Here is a 13167-nt window from a genome sequence, read left to right as displayed (position 1 = left end):
CCCAAACCATGCACTGCATCCCACTGGAGTGGGATTCCCAAGATTCCAGACCACACACAGAGGAGCATGAAGTGGCTTTGTGGAGGCCCATGGTTTCGAAACCACACCCTTGAGTGGCCTGGCTGAGGCACAGTGCGGCTCTAGGTGGGAGGGTGTCTCTCCCCCAGCAGGAAGTCTTGCCCTACCCATCCCTCAGGTCCCGACTCCCTTCTCACAGATCAGGCAGGAACCTTGAAGGAGGGGTCCACAGGAGGAAGTCTGGGAAACTGGCCCGGTTTATCACAGTCATCCCACAGGTGGGAAAGCAGGCTGAGATTTCTCGAGGTCACGCAGGCACACAGAAGCAGCATCAGCACATAGGCCCTGACTCACAGACCTGTTTTTAGCCCCAGGTGGAGGCACCAACTCTGCTCACCCACGCCTGCATCCCTGAGTCACCGCCTGCCTAAGGCACCCAATGCCTCAGTCCCAGGGCCAGCTTTGCAGGTGGCTGCCCCCAGGGGAGGCTGCGGTGCTGAAGAAACTCATCTCCTAGATGGACGGGGACCCACGCTCTCCTGGTGGGCAGCCCTCTCTGTCAGCTGAGGGTGACTTTGGGAATCCGAGGGCTGATGTCTTCGGGACAACTAGTCCCTAGGGAGCTAGGTCTGGGCCAGCATCATGGGCATGGCCTGCTGGCCTCCAGGCCAGTTGTGGCTTCCTTCCCAGGGCAGGCAGGCAGAAGGGGACACAGTGCCAGCATTTTCCCATTGACCACCTGCAGTAGACCGGCTCTGAGACATAAGTAGCTATTTAGCTGGACAGCTGGATTCCGGAAGTCTCCACAGAAGGCTTTGGCCCCACGTACCTTGGTGCAGAATATTTTGTTGGCTACAAGTCTTCCAGGCGTTGACCTTGTCTCCTTCGTGTCTCTCCCACCGCGAAGGACACCTGCAGGTTTCCAGCACCTCCGCTCGCTTCCTGAGCCGCGTGCAGCAGGCTGGGGAGCCTGGGTCTCTGGCTTACTTGGAGGGCGGCAGGGTTGAAAGGGCTCGAGAGTGGAGCAGTGGTCTAGTAACGATTACCGTGCCCTTGAGTAAAGGACCCTCTGTTGCTTCCCCTCTCCCTGACCAGGCCTAGGGCTGAGCCCTTGTCCCGGTGCCCTAGCAGGTGCCCGGCCGGGGCTTCTGTCCCCACCGAGGCCTCAAAGCCGCCGTCCATGTCTCCTCACAGGCCGATGCCAAGATGGTGTGTGATGTGGTGAGTCGAATGGAAGACACGGAGCCCTTCTCTCCAGAGCTGCTCTCTGCCATGATGCGACTCTGGGGCGACTCAGGGATCCAGGAGTGCTTCAACAGGTCCCGGGAGTATCAGCTCAACGACTCCGCCAAATAGTGAGTGTCCCAGGCAGGCGGGAGGCCGAGAGTGGGGCAGCAGTGCGGGCGTGGAAGGGGCTGGGGTCAGTGAGGCAAGGAGGTGCCCTTGCTGAGGTGGGAACCGCTGTGAGGTGTTCTGCCTCGGGCGTCAGGAAGGAAGGAGAAGGGGCTTCTCCTCCTGCCCCCGGGATGAGAAGGAGGCCAGGGAGGTGGGGGGCACAAGCCGACAACAGGGCTCCCAGAGGCCCAGGGGCCATCACCTGCTTGCTCTGGAGGGGGCCTGGCCCTCCAGAAGGAAGATTGTCAGTGTAGCAGTGTTTTTGCCCCCGGAGAACCCTTGACCCTATAAGTACAAATCAAGGGCAACATAGACAGAAAATAACTTACATGGTGCCCTTTTGTCTTCTTTTTGAGAAAATAATACCTTTTCCATTCCTCTATCTTTAAAATTAAAAATAAGGAATATGTAACCCATCAGATAAGTAAAATAAATAATCAAACGTACACTTTAATACTGTGTTATAACTAATAAGGGGAAGAAAAGGACAGAGGAGAGAGAGGGACCCGGTGGGGCAGGCGAGGAGAGGGGGTGAAGCAGCTGAAAGCCAGAGAGGGCTGGAAGGGTAGGAGAGGGGAAGGCAGAGGGAATAACAGGGGATCACAGGACTGCCTGCTGCAGCCTTGTCACTCCAGGCGTCTGGAAGTTTACATGCCCTTGGCCCCTAGATCGGGGGCTCCAGGCCTCTGGGAATGATCTGTGGTGGTCAGGGACACGCCTTCTGTTTTGAAGACATTGTCACTGCACTCCAGCTTTCAGGAAACGCACCCACTTTTACAGTCTCATGTCCAGGTTTTCAGTGGGAGCCTCTGGGCTTAAACCCCACTATGTTAGGACACCTGTGCTCCGACACTGATCTGCTCAGCTTCCTCACCAGCGCTTCTCACCTGGGGCCACTTTGCCCCCAGGAGACATTGGCAATGTTTGGAGGCATTTTCGGTGGTCCTGACTAGGGTGGTGCTACAGATGTCTAGTGGGGTGGAGGCCAGGGATGCTGCTGACTTCCTACAGACACACTGTACAGTCCTCCATAGCAAAGAATTACCTGACCCAAAATGTCAGTATCGCCAAGATTAAGAAACGCTGGTCTCCACGGTGCCGATGTAGCGGAGGCTAACGCCAAGAAAACAGCGCTCACTAGTGGATGCTGGGACATTGCCATTGGCTGTGACGAGAGCTAACAAACCGGGGACTTGTCTTCCCATCTCTGCACGCCTAGATTGTCCATGGGGCAGGTGCCTGGGTCCCGTGAGTCCCAGGTGGTAGCGACGCAGGCCCCAGCCACTGATGAGCCCCCAGGACACCTTGGTGGACCAGGGGTACGAGCCCAAAGGTTCAAGTCCACACCTCTCTCTGTACACTCAAGTCACAGACCTCAACCCAGGTCGCCCCCTCAACGCACAGCCATTCAGGCCTGGAGAGAGTCCCCCACTTCGTCTCCCCCTCTGTGCCCACTGCTCTGCCCAAGTCCAGGCCCTTCCCATCCCCCCACCACCCTCAGGGGCTCCTCAGGGCATCAAATCATGACCCCCACTTAAATTGTTACCACTTAACTAATTATAATTTGAACCCATGGCAAAAAAATTTTAAAACAATACAGAAAGGTATAAAATTGATAGTGAATCCTCTTTCCAGGCCTGTTCCCCTTCCACTGTTAACTATCTCCGTTTACTTGTCCCAGTGATGTCCAGAAAAACCTGACCCTCCAACTATAAATAGTATTTAATGACCTCCAGCTGTGAAAGCTGAGGGAGTCAGACCTTCCTTCCTTCCTTTGCTGTTCCCCACTTCCACCACCAGTTTTTTGCTAGTTTTACAGGATTATTTTTAATTCTTCTGGTGGTTACCTTTATAACTTGAAATGAACGACTTGAGTCAGTACTTGTCAACTCCCCCCCAGCTAAGCTGAGGAGACCCGCCCTCCTCTCTCTGTCATCTCTGGGACGGGACTCCGAGGAGGGCAAGGGCGGGACCCACAGGCAGTCAGGTTCGGAAGGACCTTAAACACTTTCTGGTCCAGGGTTGCTTTGCTGTTGTAGTTTCAGCTGCTAAATCTCGTCTTCTGACAAGAGCTGAGGCCCAAAATGTGAAACAGTTCAACATAGATTTGTGTGACAGAAAGGAGAGGCCCAGTAGGGCTGTCGCCTGGCACAGCTCCGGGGGGCACCAGTCACATCCTAGACTGTGTGAGTGTCTCTCCAAGGCCCAGAGCCTCAGTCACCACATGTCCCCTTCCAGCCCTGGGGAGCTGGCCCATCCTCTCTTGTTACCGGTGAGGCTCCAGGGCTCTCGGGGAGACAGGGCACCCAGGTCTCTCTGTGTCATGAGCCGGGGGCGGGTGAACACGGCTGGCCCTCCCGTTTCCCTTCTGAATGATGGCTCTGAGATAGGTCCTGGAAACCCAGAAACCTGAGCACATCCCAGCAGGGGCTGTAAAACGTAGTTCTGTGGTTTGGTAGGATTATTTTTTCCCAGACTGAGGTCCCCACTAAAGGTCAGCGCTGGCTGGCAAAGCGTCCTGTCCTTCCCTCCTCTCGGGTCTTCCTGCCCCCCCTCCCCATCTGCTCTCCTTAAGCCGCAGAGCCATCATTCCAACGCTCTTCTGGTCAGAGCCTTCCAGAGTGAAATTCCAAGTCCTTACAGTGACCTCAGGGGCCTACGTGCTGTGTCCCCCTCACCTCCATCACCCCTCCCGTCTCGCCACTACCTGCGCCCGCCCCGTGTTCAGCCTCCCCACCACCTCCCGTCCAGCGCCTGCAGCCTGGGCTCCTCCTCCACTGAGGTCGTGGCCTCTGTGCCCCCTGGTCCTGCTGCTGGGGCATGAGAGGCTCATCCCCTCACCTCCTCAGTCTGCTCGACAAGCCTTCCCCAGCCACCTGATATCAAATCGCCGCCCCCAGCCAGCCTCCCCACTCACTGGTAGCCTGATTCTTTCCTCCTGGCACTTATCACCTCCGGACATGTTGTACAGCTTACTCATCTGTTATTCACACACACACACACACACACACACACACACACATACACACACACACACACGAACACAGGCTCCGGGGAACCCAGGACAGTCGGCAGACAGTACACACAGCAGGTGCACAGTCCACTGTGCTCACCCTACCCCCGCCACGGCCTCCTCCCTGCGTGAGGCTCAGCCAGCACCGAGAGACAGAGGGCCAGGTTGTTTGTCTAAAGGAGGGTTCCCCAGCTGGGATGGGGACCAAGACCAGAGGCTCCCAGCCCTGGTCTCCAGCTGGAGACGACAGGAGGAGGCTCGATTTGAAACCAACACAGCTTCTAAGCAGAGGCAGTGGGAACGTGGGGAGGGGCATGCACAGAGGGTTTGGGAGGATTGGGAAGGGCGGGAAGGGGCCCTCCAGGCTGAGATCAGAGACTGCGCAGATGCCCACAGGCCTGGAGAGGAGGCTCTGCAGCAGCCAGAGCTTTCAGGTCTGCTCTGCTGCCTCTGCCTCTCTCCTTCCACAGGGGAGAGGAGGCCTGCAGGCCAGTTTAAGAGCACGGGCTTTGGAGTCGGGCAGACCCGCGCTCGAGTCCCAGCAGTGTCCTCTTTCTAAGAGTGTGGCTTCAAGCTTGCCTTCCCTGAGCCTGGGAACACACCGTCGGCTTTATTTCCTTAGGGAGAACTTTCACAAGGATTTGAGGCAGCCTGGGTTATTGGTTTACCAAGGGACACCCTCCTCGGTGAAGGCGTCTACCCTTCCCAGCCCTGTGGACATCCACAAGCTGGGGAGCCAGCCCCCCAGTGGGTCCCAGGGCAGGTGCCGATAAAGCACAGCCCCTCCACGCGCAGCCTGGGACCCCACGTCATGCCATGACTCAGGCCCTCAGGGCTGCTTCCTGTGGGCTGTGTGTGGGGCTCTCCCCGCACAGGGATGGGTAGCCCGGCTGGCCCTTTGGGTCCTTGAATCTTCCTGCCAGCCTGACCAAGCTCCCCCCTTTCTGGTTTCCTGGATCCCAACCTGGCTTGGGGTTCAAACGTAGCCCATACCGACCCCTAAAGCCCTTCCCAGTGCGTGGCCTGGGCGGGCGAAGTGCAGAGGCCTGGTTTGTCTACAGAGCAAGTGTTGGTGTGGGAGGGGCTCTGAGGCCAAAGACCTGGGTCCCAGCAAGGCCCCACCCCTGCCTGGCTGTGTGACCTCTGAGCCTCCCAGGAGCACCATATGGGACGATACGATGGCCCCCTGGATAAACCCTAAGGAACATGGAAGAGGCAGGCGGAGGTTCAGAGGGCCTCTGGGAAGCACCATAGGGAACTGTTAGAGGTGGAATCCCAATGCCTGGCTCACAGCTGGGTGAGGCACTCACCTTCATTAGAAAACCTGAGTTTTCTAATCTGTGAAATAGTACATCTAACTCAGGAAATTAAGGATGAAACGTGATGATGCATATAAAGACTAGAACCTAACTGTTGCCTATTATTATTTTAAGATGAAGAAACGACAAACACTATTATAAACGTGTTAGTCTCATTTAAAGATTCAACCCTGTCTGAGTGTGCCTGGAGCCGTGTGCGTAGCCCTCGGTCTGAGCCAGAGGCTCTGAGCGCGTGCGGCAGGGATGTGAACTTCTCTTTCTCAGCTGCCCCCCCACACACACCTGGCCCTGGACGGGGTGGTGCCATCATTCCACAGCCCCAGTCAGGACTGGCTCTCAGGGAAGGCGGTGCCCAGTACCTGGTCTATGGTCCCCTGTGTTGCCATCCCCAGCTACCTGGACAGCCTGGATCGGATCGGGGCTGCCGACTACCAGCCCACCGAGCAGGACATCCTCCGAACCAGGGTCAAAACCACTGGCATCGTAGAAACCCACTTCACATTCAAGAACCTCCACTTCAGGTGAGGCCCAGGGAGGCTCCCGAGCCCTGGCGAGGGTGCCAAGAGATGGGCAAAGCCTGCCTCTCGGCCTCGCCTCGTCTGGAGCACCCAGATGTCACCCTGCCTCGGGGAGCGTTCGAGTTGGGACAGGCAGTTAGATACGAGAAGGGGCCTATCTGTGTACCTCTCTTGCACCAACTTTGGGGGCTGGGGTGAGCGGGGAGGCTTCCTGGAAGAGGGGTCCTGGAGTGGGGCTCTGAGGAACAGGGAAGATTTAAGCGGACAAGGGAGGGGAGTCCTGTCCCTGGGTGATTTCTGAGGAGGAGGAGGAGGAGGAGGGGGGATCACCTAGGTGGCCCCTTGGAGGCCACCTTGTGAGAGGGGTGGGGAATAAGGTGGGTGAACCCAAGCGACATGTGTGCAACCCCAGGACCCATGTCATCTCAGAGCTGGAGAGGGTTTGGAGATCAGCTGACCCACCCTCTCCGGGTACACTTGGGGAAACTGAGGCCTGGGAGGAGTAAGGCTGTCCCCAAGCACAGAACACAGCTCAAGTCCAGGGGTCTGAGCGCCTCAGAACAGGCCCTGCTGGAGGGTTGTGGCACCACCAGGGGCAGCCTCCAGGCACTGAGGCCTGGGAGCCGCTGTCCTGCCCCTACCTGCCTCCATGTGTGGTTTCCAGGTGTCAGGTAGAACAGGAGGAGTGGCCTGTGTAAGGCCGCTTCTTGGCCCCCTGCCCACCCTGGGAGGGCTGGACTCCAGGACCGCTGGCCAGCCCACGGCCCAGCCCCTGCCCGCTCTCACTGAGACAGAGAGCGTTGAAGTTCTGTCTCTATCTCCGCAGGGCCGCACGAGCCTCACTGGGCACACGGACCCCTAGGCCTCCCCTGAACCTGGGGAGCACAGTGATGGGCACGGAGGCCCCACAAGGTGCCTCTTGCCCCCTACTCTCTCCAGTCTCTCCCTGCTCAGCCCTCGGGGGCAGAGGGTGTGGGGCTGGGCTCAGGGCTGCCCGGCCTGCAGAGTCTGAGCATAAGCGCTGTGGAGGGGCCGCAGAGACCATCAGCCTGTGCCCAGCATTTCAGATGGGGAAGCAGGATCCAAGGGAGGCGGTGATGGGACGAGTACAAGGCCTGTTTCCTTGTTCCAGGCCCACTCTGGGCTCTGCCTGCGGTTACTGTCCTCTGTCGGGAGGTCAGGGCCCAGCCCACCCCGGCAGCTGTGTGCCGGCAGACCTCCCAGGCCTAGGAGGCAGTGGACCTTCATTCAGGGCGTTAGGTGTGAGGTTGACCTCTTCCTTCCAGGAACCAAGCTGCACCTGCCACAGTCAACCCCCACGGCCCTCCTGCCCCCTGGGGGATGGTGTCTGAGAGGGGGAGAGGGAGGGGGGGCACAGAGCAGAGGCTTTGTCTGCAGACAGACCTGGGTCTCACCCCACCTCTACCACACCAACTCCTGCCGGGACCCTGGGCACTTAACCCCTTGGTGCCTCACTGTCCCTCCATGTAGCAGGTGACGATCCCTGCCTCCCTTCTTCCCTCCTGGGCTGCTCTGGAGTTTTCACGGCCCACAGACGTGAACAGACACGCTCAGAAAGCCAGGGACAGGATGTGCGTGTTACCCTGAGAGGACCTCGCAGAGGTGTTTCTCGGGAACCTTGCAGAGGCGTTAGTAAAAGTCCTGAGATGCAAGGGCAGGTCTTCGAGTCTCTGTGGGAGCACAGCCCAGTCATGGGGCAGAAGCAGTGACGGCCACCCTGCCCCAGGGACGTGGCAGTCAGCCCTGAGCACCCGGAGTGAGGCTCCTTGGGAGGCTCATTGCGTGTACAGCCCCCTCCCCCCCCGCCGCCTGCTTGACCAGTGTCCGCACACTGGCCGGGGCCCCACCGCCCACCACGTCCAGCTTCCCTGTCTCCCCTGCAGGCTGTTCGACGTCGGGGGCCAACGATCTGAACGCAAGAAGTGGATTCACTGCTTCGAGGACGTCACGGCCATCATCTTCTGCGTCGCGCTCAGCGGCTATGACCAGGTGCTCCACGAAGACGAGACCACGGTGAGTGGCCCTGGGCCGCCTGGCCTCAGTGGACCGAGGCGGCTCTCAGGTGGGGCTGGCTGCGGTGGCCGGGGGTTCCGTAGTCGGCCAGGCCGCGCCCGGGCTCCCTCTTCTGACTTCGTTGCGGGGCAAACGCCTCGTGATGCCGATGCAGCAAAGGCAGCCACAGGCCGCCCCGCTCAGCGGCTGCATGCACACTGGTGACAAACGTCTCTGCGGACTCTGGGTTTCGGGCAGTACGTGCCTCTTTAATAAATTCAGCAGGGTCACAGAGGCCGTCAGGCCAGAACCAAATTAAGCAAATCCTAAACGAAATCAGGGTGCAGTCGAGCAAGAATGTACGTAAGACAGAAATAGCAGTTCTTAGCCCTCACGGCCCTCCCTGAGCAGTGGACGGGGCCAGTAGCCGGAAGGGCAACGGGACATGGCATGTAGGCGAGTGACAGCGGTGGCGCGGGCCGCTCCCCTGGAGGACGCCAGCCCAGGTTCCCGCCTCCCGTCAATGCGTCTTCAGTCTGGGGCCTCAGAGAACTGCCAGGCTGGCTTCAGAGGGGGGCCCTCACCTGGAGAGGGCGTGGCCTTTCTCTGGGCCTGGGCTGGGCCTGGGCCTGGTTTGCTGCTGAATCCAGGCAGCACCCTCTCTGCCTCGGTTACTGTCTGCTGTCAAAGGGGTGTAACCATAGTACCTGCCTGGTGGGGCGTTGGCAAGGGAGTGAGAATCCGCGAGAAGTACTTGGAACCGTTTCTGGCACAGCAGCGCCGAGCTGGTGGTTGTATTATCACCGGGGATTGTGCTGAGCTGGGGGCCCACTGAGCTGCCCGTGGAGAGGTGGGCCTGCTGCAGAGCCTGCAGGGAAAGCGGAGCACTGGCCTGGCACACCACGGGTTCTCCGGAGACAAGCACCTGCCGCAGTAGGGCTCCTGGGCTGTGGGGTCACACCTTTGGCGATCATTAGCTCCTGCTGTGTGAAGCAGGCACAGAGCCCTGGCACTGAGGGTTTGGGGCTGGGCTCGTCACGGTGGGCCTTGAGCAAGGCCTGTCTTCTCTCTGGGCCTGTCTCCTCATCAGTCCCTGCCTGCTGGTCCCTCGGGACTGCTGCGAACATCTGCTGAGCTTTGGGGTGCAGTGCTGTGGGGAGGAGGAGCCGCCGTCCTGCGGGACTTACGCAACAATGAGGCCGTGGGAAGATTGGGGCCAGGGCCGCTGGCCGGGTGGGTGATCCGGACTCGCGCCACGTGCTGGCTTGTCCCCCTTGCCCTTTCTCCTTCAGTCCCAGGTACACTCCTGAGTTAGGCATCAGCAAAGCCCCCCAAGCCCTGCCTTGTTCCAGGGCGAGTCTCTGGGGCCCCAGCTGTGCAGCTCTTTCTGGTAACGCCGTAATCATTCTCAGTGGCCTCAGCTGGCTGTGGCATCTAAGATCACCAGATCCGGACCCACTGACCACCCCAAAGCCCCAAAGGTCGGCTCCTGCTGCCCCCACAAGGCACCCGCGTGCAGGGACTGCCCCGGCACGTCTCTCACTGGTCCGTTGTTGACTCTGCTTTTGGACCCACTGTTCATGGTCCACTTGGCCACTCACGTGGTCTGAGATCCAGGTGGCTCATCTTTTCTTCCTGCAGTGCCTGGGAGTGGGAAGCAGGGCTGGTGCAGTGAGCAAAAAGCTGATCCTGCCGTGGGTTTCAAACAAACTGAAGCACTGGGGTGTCGAGGGCCCCAGGCCTCTCCCTGGGGACCCGCTCAGCTCAATCCCAAGTCCCAGGCCCATCAGCCCTGGGGCAGGGGCTCGCACTCACCTCTGGAGCACAAGGCAGAGCAGAGGGACGTCTGGGCGGGTCTGGCAGCCACGGGGTCCCAAGCTCCATGGCCCTCGGGTCTCCAGTAAACACGGGCGGGTGCCAAGCCTCACCCTCGGATGGCCTCTCTGGTCTGCTCGCCCAGGCAGCCCTCGCTCCGGAGCAGGGCCCGTCCTGGGGCACCTTCCTTCTCGCCTTCCTGCCTTTACTGTCTCTCTCCCACCTCCCTCCTTCTCCCCCATTTCCCCGCCCTTCTTCACAAGGGCTGGAGCAGAGGACCTTGGGGCAGCAACAGCACGTGGGGCCACAGCCAGGAGCAGGCTCTTCCTGGGGCTCTGTCCACCCAGGAAAGATCAGCAGCCCCTCCAGGGCACGGGAGTTGGCTTTACCACTTAACAAGAGCCCACAAAGGCGGCTCATTGCCACGGTGACAGCAAGAACAGCGCCGTAGAGCTGAGCAAAACGCCTGTGTGTCCATGGCCAGGTGGCAGCGTTGGGCAGCGGGGGGTCTGGGCGGATGTGGCCCGCGGTCTAGCCCCGCCCCCTCCCGCCGGTGAGTGTGGCAGCTGCTCCACCTGCTCCTCTGTAAAATGGAGCCCGTGGCAGAGCAGCCTCTGGGCAGCTGTGAGGACCAGCAGGCTCAGAGCTGCAAGAGTGCCTGCCCTCAGGACTCTCCACTCAGCAGACGGCAGCTGTGGGATGGCTCTGTCCAGGCACACGGCTCAAGGACAAGCTATGGGACGAGGACGCTCTGCCCCTGCGAGGCAGGAGCTCCACCCTGCTGACCAGTCCTTGGTCCTCCACCTTCCTCTCTGGTCGGCCCTGCCCCTCCCTCCCAAGCCTGGGGTAGAAGTTGGGACTGCCTGAGAGAAAGGTGTCTGGAGGCTCCTGGAGCTCAGCCAGGACCCCTGGGGCTAGTGGCTGCCCGCACACCGGCCGGCCACCCTGCCCACTGTGGCCCAGACCCCAGCGGCCCCGGGCCTCACCTGCCACAACTTCTCAGCGCCAGTGCCGTCACCGCCACCTGCAGGGCCTTAACTTGCCAAACCAAGGCCAAAACCATGAGCAGATTCTGAGAGACCCTCCAAGTCGGGCAGGTATGAAGCGCCTCCTTCCAGTTGATACCATCAGCTAAGAGTTGAAAGCAGCAGGTTCCCAGGGCACCGCCGGGTGACTTTGCTGTGAAGCCTGCCCCCCACTCCCGTGCTCCACACTCCTCACCAGCCACTCGGCTTAGGCTGGTCTTCCCCACCGTCGCCTTCCATCTCCAGCCACGCAGTGCACAGCCCCAGGGTGGCCGTGGCCTCCAGAGCCTGCACAGGGGCCTCCGGAGGGACCGGCTTTGACTTCCTGGCCTGAGACCGGTTGAACCAATTTTGTTTTTTGCTTTTTTTTTCTTTCTTTCTCTCATGTTTTCTGCTGGGTTTTTATCTTCCTCTCTGTTTTCATCTGTTTTGCTGGCTTTCATCTTGGGGTTCTCCTGGCCCCTCTACCGGGAAACCAGCCTCAAAAGCAGCTCATCCAGAGCCGCCTCATGGCCCAGCCAACCCACCCAGTCTCCAACCACACCAAGGCCACAGCAAGATCACTCCCCCGACGCTGTCCCCCTGGTGTCTGCTTCCAACTCTGGATTAATTCGAGGATCTCTTGGTCCTCGGTTAATGTTTCCCACCTGAATGCGTGCACCCTCCCACCCCTGCTGGCGAAACCAAATGAGACCCCAGTAGAGAAATCTGCATGCCCGAGGTCCCGTGTGGACGTGTGGATGGTGGCGCGGCCCCTGCCCCCGCGTGCATGGTGCATGTCCTCTCCGTGGGCTAGAGTCCCTCTGGTGACCCCACTGCCCTGGCCCGGGTCAGCCCTCTTCAGTGGGGGGGTGGCGTTCCCCACCCTGTGCCCCGCTCCACCACCACCCCCGCCCCCCCACCTGCGTGTGGAATGCAGCAGGGACCATGTCCTTGTCCTTGTGGATCCTCCTGTCTCTGTCCCTGGTGGTGCCTTCAGCCGTGTTGGTGGACCTTCCCTTCGCTTGCCCCGCTTTGTCACTGGCCGCGGTGGGTCAGGGCCCCGGGCACCGCCAGCCCTCACTCGCCTCTCCACTCTGTTGCAGAACCGCATGCACGAATCGCTGAAGCTCTTCGACAGCATCTGCAACAACAAGTGGTTCACGGACACGTCCATCATCCTGTTTCTTAACAAGAAGGACATCTTCGAAGAGAAGATCAAGAAGTCCCCGCTCACCATCTGCTTTCCTGAGTACACAGGTAGAGACTGCCGCTCCCCACGGGGACCGCGGGGGCCACGCGGCCGCTCGGGCCACACCAGCTCCTGAGGGAGCTCATTCCCCCTCACCATGCTCTGCGGACACACCAGATTCTACCCTGGAGAATCCAACACAAAACCGAAGGCGGGTCCCCTCCCTTCCCCACAACATGCTGTTGCGAGGGGGTGGGGCAGCCAACTGGGGCATCCTGGTCAGGGGAAGCAGGGCTGGAATCCCAGCTCTGCCACTTACGAGCTGTGTGATCCCGGCAACCTCTGGACATCAGCTTGGTCATCTGTAAATAGAGCTTATCAGTAAAATGGCAATACCAAGATGATGATGGGGTTGAAGATTGGGGCTTCGAGTCAGACAGCCCAAGGTTCGTGCCCCCACTCTGCCACTCACTGCAGGTTACATAACCTCTCGGAGCCTCCGTTTCTGTGTCTGTGAGATGGGAACAATCACTGTGATTATCCACCCTCCCTCCCAGAGTTGCCAGAGGACAAAGTGAGCTAAGAAGCATGGAGGGCTTAGCATGGCAGTCGTTGCATAGTACGTGCTCACTAAACATTCGCTGTTGCTCTTATGACTGTGATGCTAAAAACTATCGTGACAGCACCCCCACTCAAATGGCCTGTTGAACGTGAGAGAGCTTCCCGAGCAGCAGAGAGACCAGGGCCGTCCTGCGGAGGGTGCTGAGGCTGCCGGAGGCCACCCCTGTTAATGTTGCCATGGGTTTACCTGACTGTGGGTGGGTGGGCAGCCTGGCCAGGGCCCTCATGGTGCAGCAGGGTGCCTGGAATAGCCCACGGG

The 13167-nt window shown here is 59.7% G+C and overlaps 1 protein-coding gene across 1 annotated transcript in view; it reads left to right on the top strand.

The window, feature by feature from the left end:
- LOC116744142 (guanine nucleotide-binding protein G(o) subunit alpha) overlaps positions 1–13167 on the top strand; it is a 152537-nt gene that overhangs the window by 137293 nt on the left and 2077 nt on the right. Inside the window, exons 4-7 of the mRNA XM_032613504.1 lie at positions 1213–1373; positions 6138–6266; positions 8168–8297; positions 12202–12355. Coding sequence (XP_032469395.1) covers positions 1213–1373; positions 6138–6266; positions 8168–8297; positions 12202–12355 — 574 coding nt within the window. The remainder of the gene's footprint in view (positions 1–1212; positions 1374–6137; positions 6267–8167; positions 8298–12201; positions 12356–13167) is intronic.

The sequence above is a fragment of the Phocoena sinus genome, chromosome 19, assembly GCF_008692025.1.
Source record: "Phocoena sinus isolate mPhoSin1 chromosome 19, mPhoSin1.pri, whole genome shotgun sequence".
In the NCBI taxonomy this organism is placed as follows: Eukaryota; Metazoa; Chordata; class Mammalia; order Artiodactyla; family Phocoenidae; genus Phocoena; species Phocoena sinus.
This window is presented reverse-complemented; position numbering and strand designations above follow the sequence as displayed.